The 24,220-nt window shown below is 41.7% G+C and overlaps 1 protein-coding gene across 3 annotated transcripts in view; it reads right to left on the bottom strand.

Annotated features, from left to right (window-relative positions):
• LARS2 (leucyl-tRNA synthetase 2, mitochondrial) overlaps positions 1 to 19,599 on the bottom strand; it is a 134,517-nt gene extending 114,918 nt beyond the window's left edge. For all 3 annotated transcript variants that reach the window (XM_074271416.1, XM_074271417.1, XM_074271418.1), the window contains exons 1-3: positions 19,502 to 19,599; positions 16,336 to 16,591; positions 12,635 to 12,763 (exon numbers count right to left, since the gene is read on the bottom strand). In XM_074271416.1, the coding sequence (XP_074127517.1) occupies positions 12,635 to 12,763; positions 16,336 to 16,569 (363 nt within the window). In that variant the 5' untranslated portion in view covers positions 16,570 to 16,591; positions 19,502 to 19,599. The remainder of the gene's footprint in view (positions 1 to 12,634; positions 12,764 to 16,335; positions 16,592 to 19,501) is intronic.
• Positions 19,600 to 24,220: the final 4,621 nt, after the last annotated feature.

The raw sequence follows: 24,220 nt of genomic DNA on the forward strand, positions 1-24,220 counted from the left end.
CATAACAAGAACCACAACTCAACCACAAATGTATAATAAGTTATATTTACCAGTAAAAAAGGGAAATCTCTGAAAGAGAAAACTAAAAAACAAGAAGGAAGCAAACACAGCAATTCTTATCTTAGTATGAAATCCAAATTTAAAAGAAACTTTTTCTGTATATCTGTGACAATCTCTAGTGTAGACTCATTGGGGAAAGTCATCATAGTGAGGAACAGATATGTGGCAGTAAAACATGAATGTCTGTGCTGAGAGAGAGAAAGAAATGGGGGGAGGGGGGATATGAAGGGAGAGGAAAGAAAGAGGGAGAAAGAGAGAGAGAGAGAGAGAGAGAGAGAGGAGAGACAGACAGACAAAAACAGAGAGGAGGCCTCATTATTAACAAAAGAAACAAAAAAACTCCCAGGAAGGCCTTTCCTTACATACCTCAGATTGTTTTATGTCTGAAAGAGGCAAGAAATCTTCAACAAGCAGAGGTTTTACGGGACAGAGGGGATGTGATTTGCCCAACATCACACCGGTAGCACGGCTTCCATTTAAATCCCGTTGCTCTGACTTCACACACCAAGTTTTTGCCATTAGGAATAAAACAAAACAAGCACCTGCTTCAGGTGGCAAGAGGGTCTTTGAAAATGCCCCAGAAGAATGGCCAATGGCAAAGAAATGGGGAGGATCTGGCAGGCCTCTTCCTGCTCACTCACTGTATCAGCCAGACCTCACCCCGGGTCACCCCTTTCTCTCCCTTCTCTGCTCTCCTGCAGTGGGCTGAACATGCTGAAGCAGGTGATAGAACCTGTCCTCAAGGAGCTTCCATTCTAGAAAGGGAGACTGACCCATGAGAGCATGCATCTGTACAAAAAAAACACAATGTCATACAGTGGGGAGCTGCCAGTGGCTAGATGGTGCAGTAGAGGGCACCAGGAGAGGTTGGAGGGGCAGGACTACAAAGGAAATTAGATATTCTGAGAGGCTGAGGTGGGAAGGGAAGGAAAGGAAGGACATCCCCTCCAATCCACAGCAGCTTTAGGCCTCTTCTCTCTAGTCTCCTCCATCATCCTCCCCCACCTCACTACCCCTCAGCTTTCAGTAGAGATTACTTCCAATTGTGTTGAGAAAATCGGGGCTGTTTGAATTCCTTCTCTCCCCTGGTCCCCTGTACAAATCTCCAGTAGCAGGTGGCCCCAACCTGCAGAAGGTCTGGCCCTAGGTTTTTAAAATTCAGCCCAGTTCAACAAAGATTTAAATATCTCCTACATACCAGGCAGGGCAGCTAGGGAGCGCCATAGAGCATGGAGCGCTGGGTCTGGAGTCAGGAAGCCTCATCTTCCCAAGTTCAAATCCAGCCTCAGACACTTACAAGCTATGTCACCCTGGCCCAGGTACTTCACTCCTTTTGCCTCAGTTTCCCCATCTATAAAAATGAGCTGGATAGGGGGCAGCTAGGTGGCGCAGTGGATAGAGCACCAGCCTTGAATTGAGAAGGACCTGAGTTCAAATCTGGTCTCAGACACTTAATACTTCCTAGCTGTGTGACCCTGGGCAAGTCACTTAACCCCAGCCTCAGGGGGGGGTGGGGGGGAAATGAGCTGGACAAAGAAATGGCCAACTTTTCCAGTACCCTTGCTGAGAAAACCCAGTAGGATCATGAAGAGTGGGTGATGACCAAACTGATTCTACGCTATCCTCTCCCCCCCCACACCAAGTGGTGGCCCAGGCACTGAGCAAAACCAAATTGGACCCTGCTTTCTAGGAGCGTGTGCACTTCAGGAAGGAAAGAAGGCTCTAAGATGGAACCCCCTCCCCAGCCCTGTACAGCCATCCACTCTTCCTTCCAAGTCCCACAATCGAGGGTCTCCTTTTTTTCCCCTACTACTTGCCCCCAAGTTCTCACCCCAAATATGCATTAGACTGTGATGGCTCCCGTGTGAGGCAAGCAATGTGGTTTCTCAGAAACTGTCTGCTAAAGTAAGAGAAGCCTTAGGCTTCGGTTTTGCTTTTTTTTTTTTTTTTTTTTTGTGACCTTGAAGAAATGAAACTTTTTTATGTAGTTACCTCATCTCTAGTCAGCTCATTATCACCCCAACTGTCATATAAAGGAAAAGTAACTGCAAGAGTCAATCTAAACTAAAAGCTTTGCATAAGGGGATTTGGGGGTGAGGTTGGATAGTGTTTATTTATTTAACTGAGCCTCCTCCTTCTGGGCTTACCAGAGGTAAAGACTGTCTGCTTCTCATGAGATTCTAACAAAACCTTTCAACCTTCATTTTGAGAGATCTCTGAGTAGTCATTTTGGGTTAGGGTCTCTGTACCCCACACAGCCTCCATCTGGCTGCCCCACCCTCTTTAGCTCGCCCATGATTTTGGTTCTTTGAAGACTATGCTAGTTGCAGACACAACCCATCATATCACGAATTAATGATGCAGTTTTTTAAAGGTGGATTTCTATACTGGGGCAGTTTGGGAAAGCAGAAAGCATTGCATAATGGGCCAAATAGAATTGAGTCTGCTCTGTTCTGGGCCCTGTTTTTCCCTATGTTCTCAATGACCTCTTCAATCCCCACAGACTTAATTATCATTGCTCTGCATGGATTTATGGATCTATATACCCAGGACCAGTCTCTCTTCTGAGTTTCACTCTGTATCCAGCTCAAACTCAACATTTCCCCCACAGAACTCATTATCTCTCTCCCCAAACTTTCCTGTTTCTGTCAAAGGAGCCACACTGTCTCAGACTCAGTGTTTTCTTTCACTCCGTATCCTCCCTCTCCTCGCTTAGCCAATTAGTCACCAAACCTTGCTCTGTCTACCTCTGTGATACCTCCACTTCTGACCCCTTTTGTATTCACAGAGCCGGCTTTACCTCCCATAGTGTTTTTAATTTTATTTTTATTTTTAAATTAAATTAAATTTAAAATATTTTAAAATAGTATTCATCACCTCTTTTTAAAATAGTATTTTATTTCCAAACACATGCAAAAACAGTTTTCAGTATTCACCTTTGCAAAACAGTGTTCCAAATTTTCCTCCTTCTTTCCCCCCTCCCCAAGATAGCAAACAATCCAATATAGGTTAAACATGTCTTATCACCTCTTAAATTATCCTGCTGCCGTGGCCCCTAAACAGGTGCCTTCATGTAAAAGATTCTCCAAAAGAACAGATCTGACCACACCACCCCCCTAGTCAAGAAACTCTGGTTCCCATCATTTCTAGGCTCAAATATAATTCCCAACCACTTTTTAAACCCTGTCTGATTACAATCTCTCTTTCCAGGCTCTTGGCTCACTCTCCCTGACAGCAATTCAGCCAAATGAGACTTTTCTCTATTCCTCAAACATGACCCTGCTCCTGCCTCTATGTCTTTGCATCTGGAATGCATTCACTATTGATTATCACCCCAAAGAGTTACTCCCTTTTTCTTAACTATGCAACTTCTTCTATAGCAGGGCTCCTTAACATCAATAGGAAATTAAAAAATTAATTAATTAATTAATTAGAGAATAAATAAATAAATTAATGAATGAATGAATGAATAAATAACAGCCTTTTTTCAAAATAATGGTTTCTTTATGATCCTATGTATTTTATTCTATGCATTTTAAAATGTTATTCTGAGAAAGGGGTCCATGAAATTTCTATCTCTAGATGCTTACTTGCATAAAATAGAGAAAGAGAAGATCAACGAATTGGGCTTACAACTAAAAAAGCTAGAAAAATAACAAATTAAAAACCCTCAATTAAATGCCAAATTTGAAATTCTGAAAATAAAAGGGGAAATTAATAAAATTGAAGGCAAGAAAACTATTGAATTAATAAATAAAACTAAAACTTGGTTTTATGAAAAAACTGATAAACTTTTAGTTATTTTAATTAGAAAAAGGAAAGAAGAAAATCAAATTGTCTCAAAAATGAAAAGGGAGAACTTTCTACCAATGAAGAGGAAATTAAAGCAATAATTAGGAATTATTTTGCCCAACTATATGTCGATAAATATGATAATCTAAGTGAAATGGAGGAATACAAAATATAGATTGCCCAGATTAACAGAGAAAGAAATAAATTATTTAAAAAGTCCCATTTTAGAAAAAGAAATAGAACAAGCTATTAATCAACTCCCTAAGAAAAAATCCCCAGGACCAGATAGATTTACCTGTGAATTCTACCAAACATTTAAAGAACAATTAATTCCTAAATTATGTAAACTATTTGAAAAAATAGGTAATGAAGGAGTCCTACAAAATTCCTTTTATGACACAGATATGGTGCTGATACCTAAATCAGATAGGGTGAAAACAGAGAAAGAAAATTATAGACCAAGTTCCCTAATGAATATTGATGCAAAAACTTTAAATAAATTATTAGCAAAGAGATTACAGAAAGTCATTCCCGGGATAATACATTCTGACTAAGGAGTTATGCCAGCAATGCAGGGTTCATTCAATATGAAACTATAAACTTTCATTCAATATGAAAACTATTAGCATAATTCACTATATCAATAACCAATCTAACAAAAATCTCAATAGATGCAGAAAAAGCATGATAAAATCCAACAATGATTCCTATTAAAAACACTAGACAATATAAGAATAAATGGAGTTTTTCTTAAAATGATCAGTAGCATCTATTTAAAACCATCAGCAAACATCATATGTAACAGGGACAAACTATCACCATTTCCAATAAGATCAGGGGTGAAACAAATTTGCCCACTATCACCATTATTATCCAATATTGTATTAGGAATGTTAGCTTTGCCAATAAAAATGGGGGATCCATGGGCTTCAATAGACTACCAAGGACTGGGGGGTAGGTGAGGAGGAGGGCAGCGGCAAGAATACAGGTTAAGATGCTCTCCTCTTCATAAAACCTTTCCTGATCTGGCCCATTCTCCACTGCTAACCTCCTTCCCTAAGCACCTTGATTTATTTCATATTTACTTACATATCTGCATTGGATGAGGGTGTTTTCTTACCTGGGAATTCCTACATTAATGTCCCAATTTCTGTCTGTATGTGTGTGTAGAATGTGTGTATATGCGGTGTTATTATTATTCACTTTCCTTTCTCAAAAACCAAGGACAATATGAAGCTGATGTCTTAACTTGAAAGTGAATTGGATTTAAGTGAAGCAGAGTCAGTCTCACTTTGTCCTCAAAGTCCAGTGGAGAGATAAAGGCCAATGGTAAGACAATGGAGAATGGCCTGGGATGGTGGTGGGACCTTGGCCTTCCTAAATTAAGGTCTTTCATAGGCTTGTTTGTAGGTATCTAGGTGTATATATATATATATAATACAAAACAGACAATCTGTATAAATGAGTGTATATATGCATATATGTGTTTATGCATATACATACACACATATATGTATGATCTCTTTTCCATGCTCTTGTTTTTGTAATATCATCAATTTTTTCCCTAGTTTTAATACTTTGCTTTCTTTTAGACAATTTGAGAAACTATCCTTTAGTGTTTTTTAAATAATGTGATTACTAGTATAAATGTACTGTATAATTTCCTTAGACTTATTCAAATGCTCCTCCATCTATTTCAATGCCAAATATAGAAGAGCTGTCTTTGCAGTCAGTGGGAACTTTAAACAAAGAGAGAATGACAGTTCTTTGGACTATGTTTGTGAAATGGTTTCTTGTCTGAGTACGGGTTAAATGATATTTTAAAGTCATTTCCAGCTTTGAGATTTTGTGATGTCCACTTCTTCACATCATATCCTGAGATGTTAAGTGCTTTTCTGATGGGTTTACTGTCAATGATGAAAGAAATGGATTACTGGAGAAATGTGAATGGATCCATTTCATTTTTCATCTACCTTCATTTTAAAATGCTCTTAGAATGATCTGGCTAAATTGGCTCTTATGTCAAGTTCTGGATACATTTTATTTTCCCACTCCTGCTCCTCAATGTTTCATGAAGCTATGTGATTGCCAATCTTCCATCCTCCAACACAGAATTCTCCAACATAATATTTTACAAGTAAGTTTATATTCTAAATCCTTGGTTGGTGTGTCTCTACACTTAGCAAGATCAAGTACTTTCTAACTAAGGTAATTTGTGGGCTATTCTGGCCTAGTTGTTGCAATTTCTTTTCCCTGGTTAAGCACAGTGGAATCCCAATTTTTTTTCAGTTAATAATTTTAACATGTTGGTTGAAATTGTGTAATCATATACTCTATTTTCTCATTTCCATCCTGTCTTCTACCTGGTGATGATTTAGATCTTTTAAAGATCTATGTTCATGATTATTGGGAGATGCTGATTTTGAAAAAGTTCCCACGTTGATATATTGTAATCTGTCACTCAATCAATCCAAAGTTACTTATTAAGGTCTTCCTTAATCCAAAGATACTGTTGACTTTAAGGAGCTTCCATAATCAACATCTATTATGACATAGCAAATTTCACTCCTTTGATGTTTGCTGTGTCCAGGAACTTATGATTCACTTCTGGAGGAAAGTGTTCATATTTTCAGTCTACAATCCTTTGATGTTTCTCATTTCTTAACCCTGAACCATACATGTTAACATATCCTTCCATATGCCCATCTCAGCTGACATCCATGAGTATTAAAATAAATATTGAACTAAAGATCTTTTTGTTACAAGGTCACTATTTCCTTGTGCTGTGACAGATATTATTACACAAGCTATGCCCCACTCTAGTCTTTTTGTTTATAATATTCATCATGCAGAGCTGCACGGCAAAGCAAGATGGTTATAAAAAACCATTTTATTTGGTAGAGCAAAATGTATCCTCTGAGGCTCTCCTCTGCCAAGATGACTTCCATGTTCATGTCAAGATTTCTTAATAAATACAACAGGGAAAAGAGATAACATTATGTGACATCCTCTGATCATTACTATCAAGAAAGGCAAAAAATAAAGATGGGCTTATCAAAGTTGCTTGCAGCTATCATTAAGAATGTCCAGCAGAGCCCAAATGGTGAAGGGATTACATATATTTTGTTTGAAGATCACTAGGAGACATCTGGAAAGCCCTCATCATTAAGCAGCTTTTCCTCACTTCAAGCTAAATTTGTTTTCTTGTAACTTCTACCTAGAGCTTCTAGGCCCCAGACCTAACAGGACATTCTGATCCAATTCCCAGGTGACCCTGTAAGTACTTGAAGGCTGAATTATGTCTTCTCTTCTCCAAGTTAATTTGTTATCATTTATGGATGCAGATGTTCCTGCTTGCTGATTACATATAATGTCAAGGTCTCTAAATGAGATCCACAACCAATCACTCAAGAATTTGGCCTAGCAGCCTACACAAGAAAAATCAATTCCAGGAAAAAGGTTCACTGTCTAGACTATAAGAGTGAATTGGATAGGACCAATGAGCTGGACTTAAAGTTGCATCAGAAGGAGTAGGAAGTCTAGATGACATTATAATTACACAGGACTTCAAACAACCCCAAGATGTTCCCTGGCACAAAGATCTACTTTGACACAAAAGTATTTTTCGTGAGATTGTGGGGCTGCATATCACAGAAAGACCACAACTTGAAAGCCTCAAAACTGGCAATAATCTCAAGTACAATACAGACATGATTTGAAGTACTTGATCACCCTCTTAATTAACCTTCCTCTGTCCAATGACGACAATCATCATCTTACAATAATTGGCTTAGCTAATACTTAGTTAACATTTTCAAAGGGAAGAAAATTCAAGAGTGGAGAGATGGTGGGATTATCAGATAATTTCTGAGCTCCTTGGAGGAACATCTAAAATCGGGCTCCAATTCCCCTTTAAATTTACCAAGGATTACCATGGCAGGTACAGTTATATTACTATTAAATCAGGCAAGAGTTTAAATTTAAATTTAAATCGAGTTTGATTTGTTTGTGTGATTTTGGTTCAATGGTACTTTTTTAACATTTCTCTGAAACAATTCTGATTTTTAGCATACCTAATAGAATGTTAGGTGTTGTCCTTTTTCTACTTTTTACAATATCTACTGAAGTGAATAGCAAAGCATCTCGGTTTGTGAGAGGTGCTTATCTTTTTTTTTTTTTTTTTTTTTTTTTTTTGTTTTTAGACAAAATCAAAAAGAAAAAACATATTCTTAGTTCTCAAGCTATTAAACTGATTAATTTTTTTAAAAAAGGAAAAAGCAAAGGATCCAAGTTTCTTAGTACTTAATTCTCTTATCTAAATTAATAAAAATTCTGAGGATATTTCAAAGAATGTCACAGAATGCTGGTGAGAGTTAACAATGATTCTCAGCTCTAAAACCTCCTTGCTCCTTTGTATCATGTACTTAGTTGACCCCAATCCTTCCTGCAACCTCCCAGAAAACATAGCTGGGGCAGACAAGGGTAGAGCAAAGCACTGAAGAACAGCAGAGTAGGAGGAAAGGTACAGGGGGAGGAAAACACAAAGAAGGTATGGATAATGACTGTATTTACTTGGATACTCTGACTAGTTCTGGATGTCATATTTTAAGGACAATGACACTGAGTATATCTAAACCACAGTAAGGACAGACATCACCATAACAGATAAAATTTTAATCTTAGGAAGAGACAACCTATGAAGTAGTAACTGTTTTTAAGTATTTGAAGGGCTGTGATGTGAAAGACGAGTTTGAAGCTTGAGAGTTACTGAGATGTGGAATGTGGCTTGACAGAAGAAAATACTTGCTAACGGTTAAGGCTTTCCAAATGGGCTTCCTGGGGAAGCACGAATTATTACCACTGGAGAGTTTCATATGGAACCTGGGGATGTTGTAAAGATCCATTTTAGGCTTGTATCAGATGGTCCCTACTAGTGTTTCCAACTCTGAGATTCTAGACTCTGTCAATACAATTATTTTTGCAAAAACAACAATTACTCTGTCACTTTTTACATAAATCTAAAATATCACTGAAAGACAACTCTACTTGGGGAAGAAAAGTATATTGTATTAGAGGACGTAAAAGGTCAAAAGATGACAAACTAGCAATTTACCCTTGAACAAACTGGAGAGCTATGCATCTGGTTGCAGATCATATATAACAAGTACTCCATCCTTGTATCTTCAGAACTTATAACTTAGAAACAAAAATACTTCTGCATAATCATCATTGCACACAATAGGGGCCCCCCCAATATTTGTTAATGCTCCTGCCCTTGTGAATCTTCTCATCTACATGAAAAAATTAGAAAACTTCGGGGAAATATGATTAAATGCCAAATTAAGAGATTCTAATTCTAATATCTCCACGTTCAAAGATCAATGTGCTCTGGAACATGTAAGAACATTTTCCTAGTGAAGGTAAGATCTGAGATGTCTCTACTTATGTATCATTAATAACCCGAGGAAGATGGCTATCAGAGGAAACATCTACCTAAAGCCACATACATGCTCAGAATTTCCCCACAAAATGACTTCCAACAGAAACCAAATCAAGGTGTCACTCTTCAGTTTCTCTCAGAGGTTGTAAGATGCCTTAAACCTTGGGGCTGCCCTTCAATTCAACAAATATAGGGTTCTCTCCTTCCCAAGACCACATGTCTCTTTTCATGTTGAGTTCTGTTGTTGCTCAGAATCTCCTATTCCCCTTTAGGGCATGATTTCTGAGCCAATTGAGAGTAGTGGAGGATGGCAGCTTGACAGCTCTACACATCTGTGCACTGACTGGCAGGAGGAAGGCCAAAAGGGCGATGCCAAAATGGGGACAAGGGAGGAAGAAGCACATGGCTGGGGTACAGGATGAAATCACAGGGAGGGAACAACTGTGGCTTCTCAGGAGGATAAGGTCAGTTTCTGCCACATTACTTTGGTCCTACAATTCTTTCTTCCTAAGGCACTTTAAAGGAAAAGAAGAATTTGCTCTCCACCCACTCCCTTTGGCTCCCAATTCACCAATGACTATAAGCCTTCTTGTTGGTAGCAAGGAAGTCACATTTCAAAAAGGAAAGTTCTTAGACCTCCACTACCAGAAATCTTCCCGATTTTACTATCAGAAAAGGTAATTAGCAATAAATGTTTCTATCACTTGAGGAGAGAGCCCCCTAAAAAGAGGAGGCAAGGATCATCTTGCTCCAGAATTTAATTCTATTTAATTTCCTAATTATTTCCTTCTAAATTTTCTTGTCGGATGTGATTCACCTAGGTCTTGAAAGAAAAGCCTTTAAAATAAAAGCCTTTACCCCCTGCTAGTTGTTAATCAACTTAGCATAGGGTATAGATTCTTGAGATGCAATATTAACATGAGAATGGATGGACAGAAAAATATTGTAAAGCAACTCGTGTGCCCTACATAATGAAAACCTGTTCCACAGTCCTAATTTAACATCTTCTGGCTCTTCCATATCCAAGGGTATTTTACTTTATAAGAAAGAAAAAGAAAAAAGGATGTTCTAACTCATGCAGGTTTATTTCTGAGTTGGCTACATCTATTTTCTTTTCTTTTTTTTTTTTTTTTTTTTTTAATGTTGGACATATACAATCTTAAATGCATTCTCCATGTGTACTCCATGAAAGCATCTGGAACAAAGAATGAGTTTTATTACCCTAAGGCTTAAATTCCACCCTCTGGAACGTGTTACTCTGAAGATAATTGACTGTCCTGGTTTGCCTGAAAGAACAGAAAGGCCCACTCCTTCCTCCAAGCGAGGGAACAGAAAGCACCCAAGAAATACAAAGGGCTGTATAAAAGAGCTCAAGGAGAAAAAGGCAAGTCTGAATATGTCTACCTTCATAATCAGCAAAATCAAAACTTCAAAGATATGGGGAAGAAACATGTCTTTTTAGGGAAACACCCTCATGCACAGGTTATTTGCAGTTTCTACATCCAGAAAATCATCTTGTGAGCCTTTTACAGCTTTGCTAGAAAGGCTAGAGTTTCAAGCTCTCAGTCAATAATCATGAATAGCTTGATACAAGCAGGAGAAAGATTATGATTAAACAAATCTAGCTGAAAAACAAAAGTTTTTTTAAAAGTTCACTTTGCTGAGCCTTCCAGTCAAAGTAGATAAGAAAGCAATTGCTTAAAAAATAATAACAACATTCGACAAGTCAGGAATAAATGTCCCTCAGCACAGTGAGACCTAAAGTATTCTGGTGATAGGTGAGGTTGGTCTTTCCAGAAGATATTGCTGTAACTCTGCACTATGGGAGAGCTCTGACCCTCATCTGCTGCTTCCCAGGTGGCCGGAAGCAGAGACACCACGTTACAGATGCAGAAACAGGCAGGCATGTGCAGTGGAATGTCTTGCTTTCTAGTGCAAGCTTAGGATGGATTTTTAAAATCAAAGGACACAATTTAAGCCAATTCAACTCTGCAAAGTCAACCAGGGTCTTGTCTACTGTGATTAAAAAGGATGTGAATGAAAGGGAAGAAGACAGGAACATGGCAGCCACCAGCTACATTCTGATCAATGGGAGCTCAACTACATAAGGGACAAGGGGACAATGACACACAGCCCTCTGCGGCCTTTCAGAACTGTTGAGCTGGGTACATAAAGCTTTTCACAGAAACCCAAGATGGATAAGAGTTATCCATGAGCTTTAAAGCTGTAGGAAGTCAGCATACAATGGCCGCCCCTCAACACCGGGGCCCCTCATACAGGGACAGCTCTTGCTGGGTGGTGGCAGGATTAGGCTCAAGCTCACACAGTCCCTGGTTCTCCCCAGTCCTGGGTCCTAACATGGGCAGGGCACAAAGCCGTTCACAACTCCGAGAGAAGGCTATTAAATACTACCATGAGAGAAATACCCCTGCTGACGGAGGGGACCCCTCCTCTTCAGAAGCTGACTCTCTGCTTCGTCCTTTGGCCTTTCTGCAATCCGGTATTCTAGCCTTGTTGCTCAATCCAACCCACATTTGAAAAACAACTCTCATCGACCTCTCAGCAGACCCAATGATCTCTCCTTCCTTCCAAATTTTCTTTGATCTGTGACAGAACAGGACTCAGGGTCATCAAAGCAAAGGATGTGTTTCTTCACCAGGTACTCTAACTTCTCCCAATCTGGTTCTCTTTTATCTGAGAGCTATCTTATTTTTTATCACTGACTCTTTGTCTGTTGGGAAATGCATCTTCTGAAGTCATCTTCTGTAAAGTTCTGATCATCTCTCAATTCTAATTCTTCTCTGGAAAGAGGTTTCTTTTCTGTATAATCTCTTCCTCTGTAAGCAAGTTTCTTGGTTTTCTTCTCCAGCCAGCCTCTTCTTCTTCTTCCCGAATCCTGGCTCTGAATCTCCTCCAGCTCTTGTCCTTCCCCAATCCAGACTACTCCTCTAGGCCACAGTCCCAACTCTGGCCCAGACTAGACTCTCTTCCCTTGCTCAATGTTGCTTCTTTTATCCTCCCAGAGAATGGGCGTGGAATAACTCAGGGGCTTGTGGGAAAAAATACTTCAACCAATGAACTTGCTCCTCTTAAACATGTAAGCTCCTCCCAAGAAGTTCAAAGGGGTAAAAACTCCCCTTAAAGGCCAGAACCAAAAGGTGTGAACTAGAGAATTGTTAAGTACTGAGGTAGCACTTAGTAAGAACCTATCATCTCATTATCTCATTAGCACTTAGTAAGAACCTACAATCTTCCAAGGCCCATTTTTTTTTAACCAATCTTCCCACCTGGATTTGCTAGGAGTGGCAGGACAGTTTCAATGAGCATCTTATCATGTCTTACCTGCATCCCTCTCATTTTCTGAAATCTTGCCATCACATCGCTGATGGTATAGACACGAACATGGCCCATGTGGAGCTTTCCTGAAGGATAAGGAAACATGGAGAGCACATAGAACTTGGGCTTCGATTTCTAGGAGAGAAATAGTCAACAAGTCACTATTCAGAACATCTGTGACAGTGGTCCTCAAACTTTTTAAATAGGGGCCAGCTCACTGTCCCTCAGACTATTGGAGGACCAGCCCTCAAATATGGGGCTCAATCCAATCTCAGACTCTCTAGGGGAGCCACAGCACTGCTATCTGCTTCAGTTTCCCCATTTGCAAAATAGAAAAATAATAACCTTTATCTATCAGGTTATTGTGAGGATCAAATGAAATCTTGTTTGCAAAGCACTGTGAAATCTTAAATCACTATATAAAGTCTAGTTATTATTATTACTTATGGTTTTTGACTATTACCTATTTTTACCAAAAAAAAATTAATATTACTTTGCTGTTTTAGGAGCATCTCATCTTGACTATGTTTTCTATATCTTTTTTATTTTTTATTATTTTTTTTATTTTTACAAAAATTTTATGCATAGGTAATTTTCTAGCATTGACAATTGCAAAACCTTTTGTTTCAACTTTTCCCTTCCTTCCCCCCACCCCTTCCTCTAGATGGCAGGTATACTAATACATGTTAAATATGTGAAAATATAAGTTAAATACAATATATGTATACATGTCCAAACAGTTGTTTTGCTGTACAAAAAGAATCAGACTTTGAAATAGTGTACAATTAGCCTATGAAGAAATCAAAAATGTAGGTGGACAAAAATAGAGGGATTGGGAATTCTATGTAGTGGTTCATAATCATCTCCCAGAGTTCTTTTGCTGGGTGTAGCTGGTTCAATTCATTACTGCTCTCTTAGAACTGATTTGGCTCATCTCATTACTGGAGAGGGCCACGTCCATCAGAATCGATCATCATACAGTATTGTTGTTGAAGTATACAACGATCTTCTGGTCCTGCTCATTTCACTCAGCAGCAGTTCATGTAAGTCTCTCCAGGCCTTCTATATCTATTTTTAATTGTCTCCACAAAATTGTTTGTCTTTAAGTATCCTCTTTTCTAAAGGTCCCTTTTCTTCTGTCCAATCAACACAGAGATCAATAATGCCCAAATCTGATGATACAATAGAAATCTAACTATATTCTAAACGTGCAACTAAAAGACACAAAGTGGCTATTTTTAAAAAAACATGTTTAATATTTAGAATTGTTCTATTTTTCTATTTAAAAGGTATTCAAGCTTTGTAGTTATAACTGCCTCATGTTTTTCTATGTGAATTAAGTTAATTTCTTCTTTGACATTATAATGACTTCCATCTCCTGGGGGTAGAAATAACTATAGGATTTTGTATGAATATTGAGTGGAAAGAAATATGACTAAAAGCAAAATGTTCATAGTTACATAAAAGGCAAACTACTTAAGCATTTTAAAAAACAAAACAAAACAAAACAAAAAATAATTAAGCCTTCCCCCAATGTGTTTATTTTTATAAACACATTCTAAGTATTCTTGGGCAGGTTTTGAAGAGAAACGCCCAAATCCCTGCTTCCCTGGGTATCATAGTTCATGAAGCTTTTTAAGAGCTCAGTTGAGTAGCGTTAGAATTATTTGTTCTTAATAAAAGGAAAAGGAAGACCACCAAAATCAACTTGGGATATCCTTAGTCTTCCTTTTGATTTCTAATTCAGATGTGCTTGTTCTTGGACCCCTGATTGTTCTGTCAAAAATAATGAAGTTAAGAGTTAGACTTGCTTTTGCTACTTTCTAGGCTCTGAACCTCCGGGAAATGTCAGTGCTTCTAAGAATTCTAATTTCATGGGTCTGCACATAGAACTCTCTTTACTTTTTCATGTCCTACCTCTTCTTGCTGTAAAGGATTTTGGGAAGTCAAATCAGTCAATTAAATAAGCACTGATTAAGTGCTTACTGCAGGCTAAATGTTGGGACTATAAATACAAGCAGAATAAAAGATGGGTTACTACCCTCAAGAGGCTTACCTCATAATGGGTGTGATGGCTGCCCTGCATGTTGGCTGACCTTATGTTGATGAGTTCAGCTCCACTGATGCCCTAACAGAAAAGGGTACTGGGTTCCTGAAGGTTCCAAGCACAGCACAAGCTCTAGAAGGCCAAAGCAAGTTGAAAAGGCCTCCGACAGACTTGTTACTGTGGCTGCTCTTTGGGGAGCAGACTGGCTAAATGCATGGAGTATCATTCTGGCACTACTCTGTGCTTGGCACAAGTATTAATAAAATACTTAATGACTTGACAAGCCTCATCCCTTTAAAACAACTCCCCATATTCCCTAACAAAACTAATTTTAATGCATTTTAATTTTTAAAATAAAGATGCTTAGAAAATACTCAAAAAATTCAATGATAGGCTGTTTCATCTCTTAAGAAGAATATGGTTTATTAAATTTCTTCAACAACAAAAAACCACATATGTTACTGTGAATATATACAAGGCAAGAAGAAACACCTTGTAGTGGAGAGAGGGCTGGTCTTATCAGGGAGACCTCTTTAGGTCCTAATTCTGACACACGAATGAATGAATGATGGCACAAGTGGAAAAGAACATTTCAACATTTACTATGTATGAGCAGGGACACTCACTATCAATTAGTCATTAGGCAGTCAATCAGTCAATCAATAAACACCGATTAAGGGCCTACAATGTGCCAGACATTGTGCTAAGCTCTGTGAGACCTGGGACAAGCCATTTAATGTCCACGTGTCTGGAGAAACTTTCTAGGATTGAACAATGACCCCAGGAATCTGACCAAGTCAATCCCTGTTCAACTAACTCCAGAAGCTCCCTCCCATCTCAAACAGAAGCCTCTCTGCTTTCCAACAGGTTCTGACCCACTTCCCAGCATTCCAAGGGATTCTTCCTGGCTGTAGCTCAAATTCATGTATAACAGTGTTTGGATATCACCTCCTTCTCCTCTAGAAGAGTTTCGGGTCCTCTATTCAGATTTCTCTGGGCAGAGGGGAGAAAGCTGAAGCTTTAAGAAGTCACGTTGGAGGGGCAGTTAGGTGGCAAATGGATAGCGCACCAGCCCTTAAATCAGGAGGACCTGAGTTCAAATCTGGTCTCAGACACCTAACACTTCCTAGCTATTCACAAAAGATAAATAAAAGAGCTGAGGCAGCTAAGAGACCTGGGACTCTTTCCTATGTCCCACAATTCTTTTTCACTGAGAAACAAAAGGCCCAAAACACAGATTCAGCCCCTGAGCTCTATGATATGTGAGAGCTCACACAATCAGAGCACTGGACCTTCAGGCAGGAAGTCCTGAGTTCATATCTGAGACCTTGGGCACTTAATTGTGCTTTGCACAGTGCTTGAAATGAATGCTTGCTGACTGCTGATGAAAAGACTGATTTGATGTCTGGCTTCCTCAGTTTCATCTATGAAATGGAACTAAACAATAATGCCCTTTACCGCAGGTTGTTGTCAAAATAAAGTCAACTAATATCTATAAAGCACTTTGTAAACCTTAGGGTACTGCACAAATGTTAGCTATCTATTATTTCCTACATATTAGGTCTTGTGTAAGCACTAAAAACAATGGCACTACAGATTTTAGTATATATATATATATGTATATGAACACAAATATTTCCAGATTTTTCAGAATACTCACGTCCACCTCTGACATTTTGAAGAACTCTTCCTTGACTCTTTGATGCCACCATTTTTCAACTTCCTTTCTGGTCTGCAGAGTATAGTCTCTTGTCCACTTCCCTGTGGCACTGTAAATGCATCGGATACATCCAGGAATTAATTTCCCTTCCCAAGTAACTGCCCGTGCTTGGACACTTAGCAGCCCTCTCAGAAATGAGGAATACACTCCAAATCTCTGCCGAGTGGAAGCCATTCTTCCGACTGCAATAATAGTTCTGAAAGAGATAACAACAGTATTCTTACAATAATGTGTTATTAGCCTGGCTCATTAGCTAATCTTTCTCCTTCACCTCAGCCCCCTATTCCTTCTCCATTAAAATGTTTCCTTGCTTCACACTATTAATGTCTTTTAATCACCTCAAAAGAACACTGTGGTAGTTCTACTGAATTAAATACAAGCTCTATTTTAAAACTTAAAACGTAGCTAGTAACTCATAAGTGCTAGACGAGGTAAGGGTGCACATGTAAAGGGTTTCTGCCACCTCTAGTCATCCCTGCCCTTCTCCCATAGTCACTCACTTCCAGTGGTTTTTCCCATTCCTGCCTGAGCCAGCTCTTCACTTCCCTCCCTCCCTCCCTCCCTCCCTCCCTCCCTCCTTCCTTCCTTCCTTCCTTCCTTCCTTCCCTTCCTCTTCCTTCCTTCCTTCCTTCCTTCCTTCCTTCCTTTCCCTTCCTTCCTTCCTTCCTTTCCCTTCCTTCCTTCCTTCCTTCCTTCCTTCCTTCCTTCCTTCCTTCCTTCCTTCCTTCCTTCCTTCCTTCCTTCCTTCCTTCCTTCCTTCCTTCCCTCCTTTCCTCCTTCCCTCCCTCCCTCTTCCCTCCCTCCCTCCCTTCCCTCCCTCCCTCCCTCTTCCCTTCCTTCCTTCCTTCCCTCCCTCCCTCCCTCCCTCCCTCCCTCCCTCCCTCCCTCCCTCCCTCCCTCCCTCCCTCCTTCCTTCCTTCCTTCCTTCCTTCCTTCCTTCCTTCCTTCCTTCCTTCCTCCCTCCCTCCCTCCCTCCCTCCCTCCCTCTATTCCTTCCATCCAAAATGCCACGGGAAGAGCCCAACTACTGGAACCTCTATCCAGCTCTTCCTCTTCACTTGGCTTCTTTGGGAGTCAGGGAGGCTTAAAACTATAGGACACTTCAAAGCCAAAAGGGCAAAGGGGGATCCCAAGCAGAGATGGGGTTTGGGGTCACTGCTTAAACTATCTTAACTTTGAGCATCTTAATATTACAGGCTCATCATTCAACTCAGTTGTGTTTTTACTTGTTTGTTTCTACTTGAGGGCACCAATCAGAACATTCTTAAGGAGTCTTAGTGAAAGCTGCCTAAAAGGAAAATAATATTCCCCCAAGCCTCCGGGCTTTTATATCACACGGTTACAATGCTACCCCGACATGGAAATTCTTGATGCAGGTGGTTGCGTTCCTTAGATTTTTTTTTTTCTTTACCAAACTACATGCACTAAGAATTAAAAGCAGTCGCTCTCTGTCCCTGAAAATCCTCTCTGAACACCGGGCACTTTGGCCCAGAGCAGCATATTCCCAAACCGTCCTTACACCCACTGGAGAAGGTTTCAGGAGCTCACTGAACACCTGACTTTTACTGTGAAGAGATGATTTTAAGGCCCGTATTCTTAACAAAGACTCTAAGTTCCAAACAGGCCGTAGCCCTGGAACCAAGAGCCGAGGCCATAAAGGGGGCGCTTCCAGAAACTGGAGTTAACAAGAATCAGCATCAAACAGAGGAGATTAGGCCCTTCTGGAATGGTTTGTAAATAGACTGTCCAGCTCCGAGTCCATTCCCACTCTTCCCGCTCCTTGTCCGCCCACCAATAAGGTGCCCTTCTGCCTTCACATGTGATTGGACTCCGCCCTCTTCGGTCTCCTATCACAGACAGCTGCACTGACGCCTTTCCCGGGCTCGAGCCCCCTTAGACCAGAAGACCCCCAGCACGGGATCGTGCCCCCAGCACTTAGAGGCCCGGGACTAGAATGCACGGTCCAAGGTGTGCATCCCCAGCGGGAGCACAGGACTCGTGGACGGGAGAATTCATCTCGCCCGGAATGGGGCCACCTGCGGCTCCTCGGTCTCGGTCCCCTCCCTTCCCTCACCGGGTCCCTACATCTTGCTGCAGACTAGGGCTTTGGAATCTAATTCAGCCACAGTCTGTATGACCCGGGGGTGGGGGGTGGGGGAGGGAAGGAGGGGTCATTGGAGGGCTGATTTGGAGGGCTCATTTGTAAATGAGGCGAATGGAATAAATGGCCGCTAAGCGGTTTCCCAGTTTTACATCCCAGATTCAGTGGTCTTTGCCCTTGGGGCCCTTAGCACCGGCGCTCCTCTCTGGCGGCCTTCTCCCATCTCCCGCCTCCGGAGTTTACTTAGTTCTCCCGGAGCGGATTACCATTTATTTAGTGATCACGTGGCCAAAGGAGAGAGACTCCAGGGCGAGGACTAGGGCTGCTCCGGCTTTAAGTCCCAGGGACCTGAGTTCAAATCCAGCCTCAGAAACATACTAGCAAGTCATGTGACCCTGTCTGCCTCGGGTTCCTCGTTAGTAAAATGAGCTGGAGAAGGAAAAGGCCAACGAGGGAGAGTCGGACGTGACTGAAGGACATCAACGGGACCAGACTGGTTTGGGGGTCGTGCCTTCGTCCCTGCCGCTGCTGAGCACGTGTCCTGAGCGCAGCAGAAACTCGGGGGCGGGAGGAGCAACAGGGGGCCCGAGAGACCCGAGTTCAAAAGCAGCGTCCGAGAGACGTCAGGGTCATCTGAGGCTGGGAGGTGACTCGCAGCCTGGAGCTGGAAGGGACCCGACGCCCAAACCCTCATTTTCCGGATAAGGAAACAGGCCGGGGAAGGGTCCCTGCTCCGCCGAGCATGTAGTAGGGGCTTCTCTAGCTCCCCCTCCCGCCTCTTTCCCGACAGTCCCCACGGCGCGGCTTTACAGCCCGGACACGCCTCAGACCCGCCCTCCGCTCTCCTCCTCCCTCTCCCCCCGCCCGGACCACGGAAATTCCGCCGCCGTCTCGGGTCTCAAGCTCCGGGCCCCCGCGGCCGGGCCCGTTCCCGAGGCAGGCGGACGGGCGGCTTCCGGGACGCCCGGGGTGGGCCCCGGACGGCAGGGGCGGCGGCGGCGTTACCTGCGCACGAGCTCAGTCTCCTAAATCCACGAGGGGCGTCTGCTCATGGGCGCCGCCATCTTGGGAAAACGAAAACTTTATGGACAGCGAACGCTGCGCACAAAGACAGAGGAGGCGGGGCTGGACTGGGGGCGGGACCGAAGCTGGAGAGGAGGCGGAGCTAGGCCGGGGAAGAGGCGGGGCTAGGGCGGACTCTCGGGTCTTCCCCGCCCCTGCCTCTGCCTCCAGGGTAGGGATGAGCTCGTAGGATATTTCTTGGCCATGGAGTCCAACTTTTTTACTTTGCCTAGGAGGACCCTGAGGCACACAGAGGCACTGGCTGGCATTTCTAAATGTAATGCCGGAGAAACTGAGCAAGACAGAGATTAGAGAGTGTTTAATATTTTATTTGAAAGAGAGAGATTTCCTGGGACCAAATGGATCCATGGCTGGTCCCAGGGCTATACGATGGTCTCCAAGAATCCAGCCCCAATGTCAGATACACAAGATTCTTCTATGGGGTGACAAGAACGATGACGTAATGGGGGAGGTACCTGGATGGGGATGACCTAAAGGGGGGGGAGGCACCTAGGAAGATGTAATGGGAGGTACCGGAGAAGATGCATATTCTAACAAAGTCTAAAATGGATAAAGACCTTTATCCCACCAAAGATTAAGAGGGCAAGGTCATAGCTTGAGGCAGAGTAACTGAATAATTAGGGAATTAGGGTCTGGACATTAAAAGAGAACTGGGGCACGACGTCTATAGCTCTAACCTCTCTGCTTTTGTTCTCTCATTTAACCTCCCAGCAGCCCGGGGAAATGGGTGCCAGGATTCTCCCCGTGTCACAGATTGGAAAGCTGAGGCTCTTAGTACCCTCGCCCCTGCCTTTGGCCAGGGGCGATCTCTCTAGGGCACGGTTTCTTCCTCTGTAAAACGGGGGAGGTTGGACCAGAGGGCCCGCCTGCGGTGCCGGCCAGCACTGAGCTTCCTTTCTTTACATTTAGCTTTACATTGATAAGGATATACATGGACTTCACCAAAGTTTTGCCGAATTAATGTGAATGAATCGTAGTAATGAGGGAAAGGAAAGGGGGAACCCCATTTGTCGGCGCATAGATCCCATGAGACGCAGTGTCCCCTGTAAATGAATTTACAGGCCCGAAAACCTAGATTGATAAATAAAAGGTTTATTGTAGGAATTTGGAAGTAAAGTTCAGTTAGAAAGACGCAGGGGGCAGAGGTGGCCGCTGGGCGGGCAGGAACCCTTACATGGCTGGAAGGATACCGTGTGTTGGGGGGAGGGGCTCTTGCAACGAGGGCTGTCCGGCTCACCTCTTTTATACCCAAAAGATGATGGGCGGTACCCCTAAGTTCTTGGGGGGTAGGGCTTTTCAGTTAGGTCGGATCAGGTGAGGGTGGGGGCTGGGCCCGGATATTCAAAGGGTGTCTTTGACCAGGATTTGTGAATCAAGGTCAGCCATGGGTTGGGCAATTAGAAAGGAATCTTAAAGGGACCCCAACCCCCATCAATAGAACCATAAATTATTGGAGCTGAAATGGCCTTTTTACAGATGCATATATATATATATATATATATATATTTTTTTTTTTTAAAGAAAACTTAAAACTAAAACATATCATCTAGATGAATTTTTTCATTTAAATATAGGAAACTCAAGCCCAAAGAGTTTAAAATAACTCAACTAAATGGGATTAAGATTTTAAGTTTTCTCGTAAAGAAAGGAAACTCAGTGATTTAATTCAAAAAGCTTAGTCCTTGAGAAGTAATCCATAAAAGAGGTATATAATAATTCTTCATTATTCCTATTTGTGAGATTTTTATGTCCTCAGATGTGATCAAGTTTTGGGAAGATCCCTTCCTTCCTTCCTTCCTTCCTTCCTTCCTTCCTTCCTTCCTTCCTTCCTTCCTTCCTTCCTTCCTTCCTTCCTTCCTTCCTTTCCCTCCTTCCTTCCTTCCTTCCTTCCTTCCTTCCTTCCTTTCCTCCTTCCTTCCTTCCTTCCTTCCTTCCTTCCTTCCTTCCTTCCTTTCCCTCCCTCCTTCCCTTCCTTCCTTCCTTTCCCTCCTTCCTTCCTTCCTTCCTTCCTTCCTTCCTTCCTTCCTTCCTTCCTTCCTTCCTTCCTTCCTTCCTTCCTTTCCCTCCCTCCTTCCCTTCCTTCCTTCCTTTCCCTCCTTCCTTCCTTCCTTCCTTCCTTCCTTCCTTCCTTTCCCTCCTTCCTTCCTTCCTTCCTTCCTTCCTTCCTTCCTTCCTTCCTTCCTTCCTTCCTTCCTTCCTTCCTTCCTTCCTTCCTTCCTTCCTTCCTTCCTTCCTTCCTTCCTTCCTTCTTTCTTTCCTTCCTTTTTTCCTTCCTTCCTTCCTTCCTTCCGAATGAGATGAGGTGAGATCTCTCAAGACAGTTGTGAAAATCGAGTAAGGCTTCATCTACTTCAGAGTTCGAGTAGGCCTGAAGGATTCTGAAGTTCGATCAAAGGGCATTGCCTTCCCCTCCTATGACATCTCCCTATTTCATCCAAATATGGGCAACTATGTACTTATTGGTCAAGTTCAATTTCATGGGTAGATCTCGTGTTTAGAATGTAAGACTCTCAGCCAATGAGGATGAGGGTCAGTGGTGGGAGGGGGCATTTTGCATTAGAGATTAAAGGTGCTGTCCTGCCCACAGGAGGCGCTTCCTCTCTTCCATAGTCTGCTCGATGAGTGGGACGCTCTTCTCGCGAGAATGTACAATAAACTTTGCTTTTCTCTAGAGCTCTCTCCAGCTTTTTTATTAAATGGTGACCCCTCACCATTTCCGTACCACACAGTTCCTTCCTTCCTTCCTTCCTTCCTTCCTTCCTTCCTTCCTTCCTTCCTTCCTTCCTTCCTTCCTTCCTTCCTTCCTTCCTTCCTTCCTTCCTTCCTTCCTTCCTTCCTTCCTTCCTTCTTTCCTTCCTTCCTTCCTTCCTTCTTTCCTTCCTTCTTTCTTTCCTTTTTTCCTTCCTTCCTTTCTTCTCTTTCCTCTTTCTTTCTTTCTTTCTTTCTTTCTTTCTTTCTTTCTTTCTTTCTTTCTTTCTTTCTTTCTTTTTCTTTCTTTCTTTCTTTCTTTCTTTCTTTTTCTTTCTTTCTTTCTTTCTTTCTATCTAGCAGCTGTCCTATCTGTCTATATCTTGTATGTCTATCCATCTGTCTGGGATGTCTGTCTGTCTATTTGTTTAATCTATCCTCTCTGTCTCTGTCTCTCTTTCTCTTTAAGTGTTTTTTTTTTTTTTTTTTAACAATAGATAGACATGGAAAAGTACTCAGTTTGAGTTATCCACATCTAGACATACAGCTTACTAATGATCTCCTTTTGTGGAACAACTGCTAGCAGATTTTCTGAAAGTTTCAACTCTATTATGAGTGTAAAAAGTGGGGAGAGACACTTGGAGAAGGACCGAGGGAGTCATCATGACTCAGCATCACAAGTTGACAAGACAGAATTTGGAATTCAGCTTTTAATCTATTCATTATAGAGCCTGACACTGTGGAGGGAGGATCTTTTTTTTTGTTTTTAGAAATGTGCTTCTTGCACTTTCCTTCCAGGTAAGATGTGATTCCATTTGCAGAAATACTGAATTTTAAAAACATCAGAGTGGAACACAAAGGCATTAAGATCTTGTGATGAATAGAATGTAGATAAAGCATAGTTCTTTGCTATGTTCTTATCTTAATGTCTTCAGGTCAGACAATAAGTTTTGGCTGTTTTTAAAGTCATTTTGTATTTTAAGCAGATGAAGAAGAGCTTTTGCTTAAACTATGATGCACAGTTGGATGGACAGCCTATAGATTAGTACATATATTTAAGGTATGGACCACCTACATAAGATAGATATGTCCTTTGTAGTTGATTCACTGTATGGATAGGCAGTTCAAGGGAAAGCACGATAGATATCACTGGAATCTTGCCAATCCCTTTTCTTTTTCTTCGAGTCTCTCTGAGTTAAGTGACTTGCCCAGGATCACATAGCTAGTAAGTGGATTTGAACTCAGGACTTAGGGGAATTCTCTACCCTACTACCCTATTTGGCTGCTTCTCCATCCCTTTCCATGTAATATTACAAACTGGTCTTGAGGGGCACAAGAAAGGGGCTAACTGCTCTGTTCTCTAAAAGAGAGACTTGTTCTCACCTTAGGGGAAATCCCTCAAAATCTCTAAGAAGGCAAGTTGGAAATAAAGTTCATGGTGGCTTATTCAGCATATCCGCCCCTCTCAAAGTTAATGTTTCTTCACATGTCTGGAGTTAGTGATGAGGTTTAGAATTGGGGTACCCAAATGAAATTAGGGTTTAATTGAGGTCTAGTGGCAGGTTCGTGGAACAGGGAGTCAAATAGAGCACCTGAGCAGATCATTAGAATGGGGGCTGGGAGGGCCCAAGTTGGCTCAGATCTGATGGGGGCTGGGAGAGCCCAGATCTCCTATTGGAATTCAAAGGGGTGCTTTTGACCAGGATTTGTGAATCAAAGGTCTTAGCTTCTTGAATTGATCAGCTAGGAGGGGCTGGGAATCAGAAAGGAATAAATCAATCTGAAAGGACTAGTCTTAAAGGGACCACAACCCACATCATTCGTTTTGGAGAAAGTTTGGAGCTATATGTGGCAATTCTCCAAAGACCCATCTCTCTTCTCCAGTGTTTTCATACCAGCTCTGATCTTTACTAGATAAATCTCATTCAACATTCGTCCAGTCTGGAATCATGC

This window comes from Sminthopsis crassicaudata, chromosome 5 (assembly GCF_048593235.1).
Source record: "Sminthopsis crassicaudata isolate SCR6 chromosome 5, ASM4859323v1, whole genome shotgun sequence".
In the NCBI taxonomy this organism is placed as follows: Eukaryota; Metazoa; Chordata; class Mammalia; order Dasyuromorphia; family Dasyuridae; genus Sminthopsis; species Sminthopsis crassicaudata.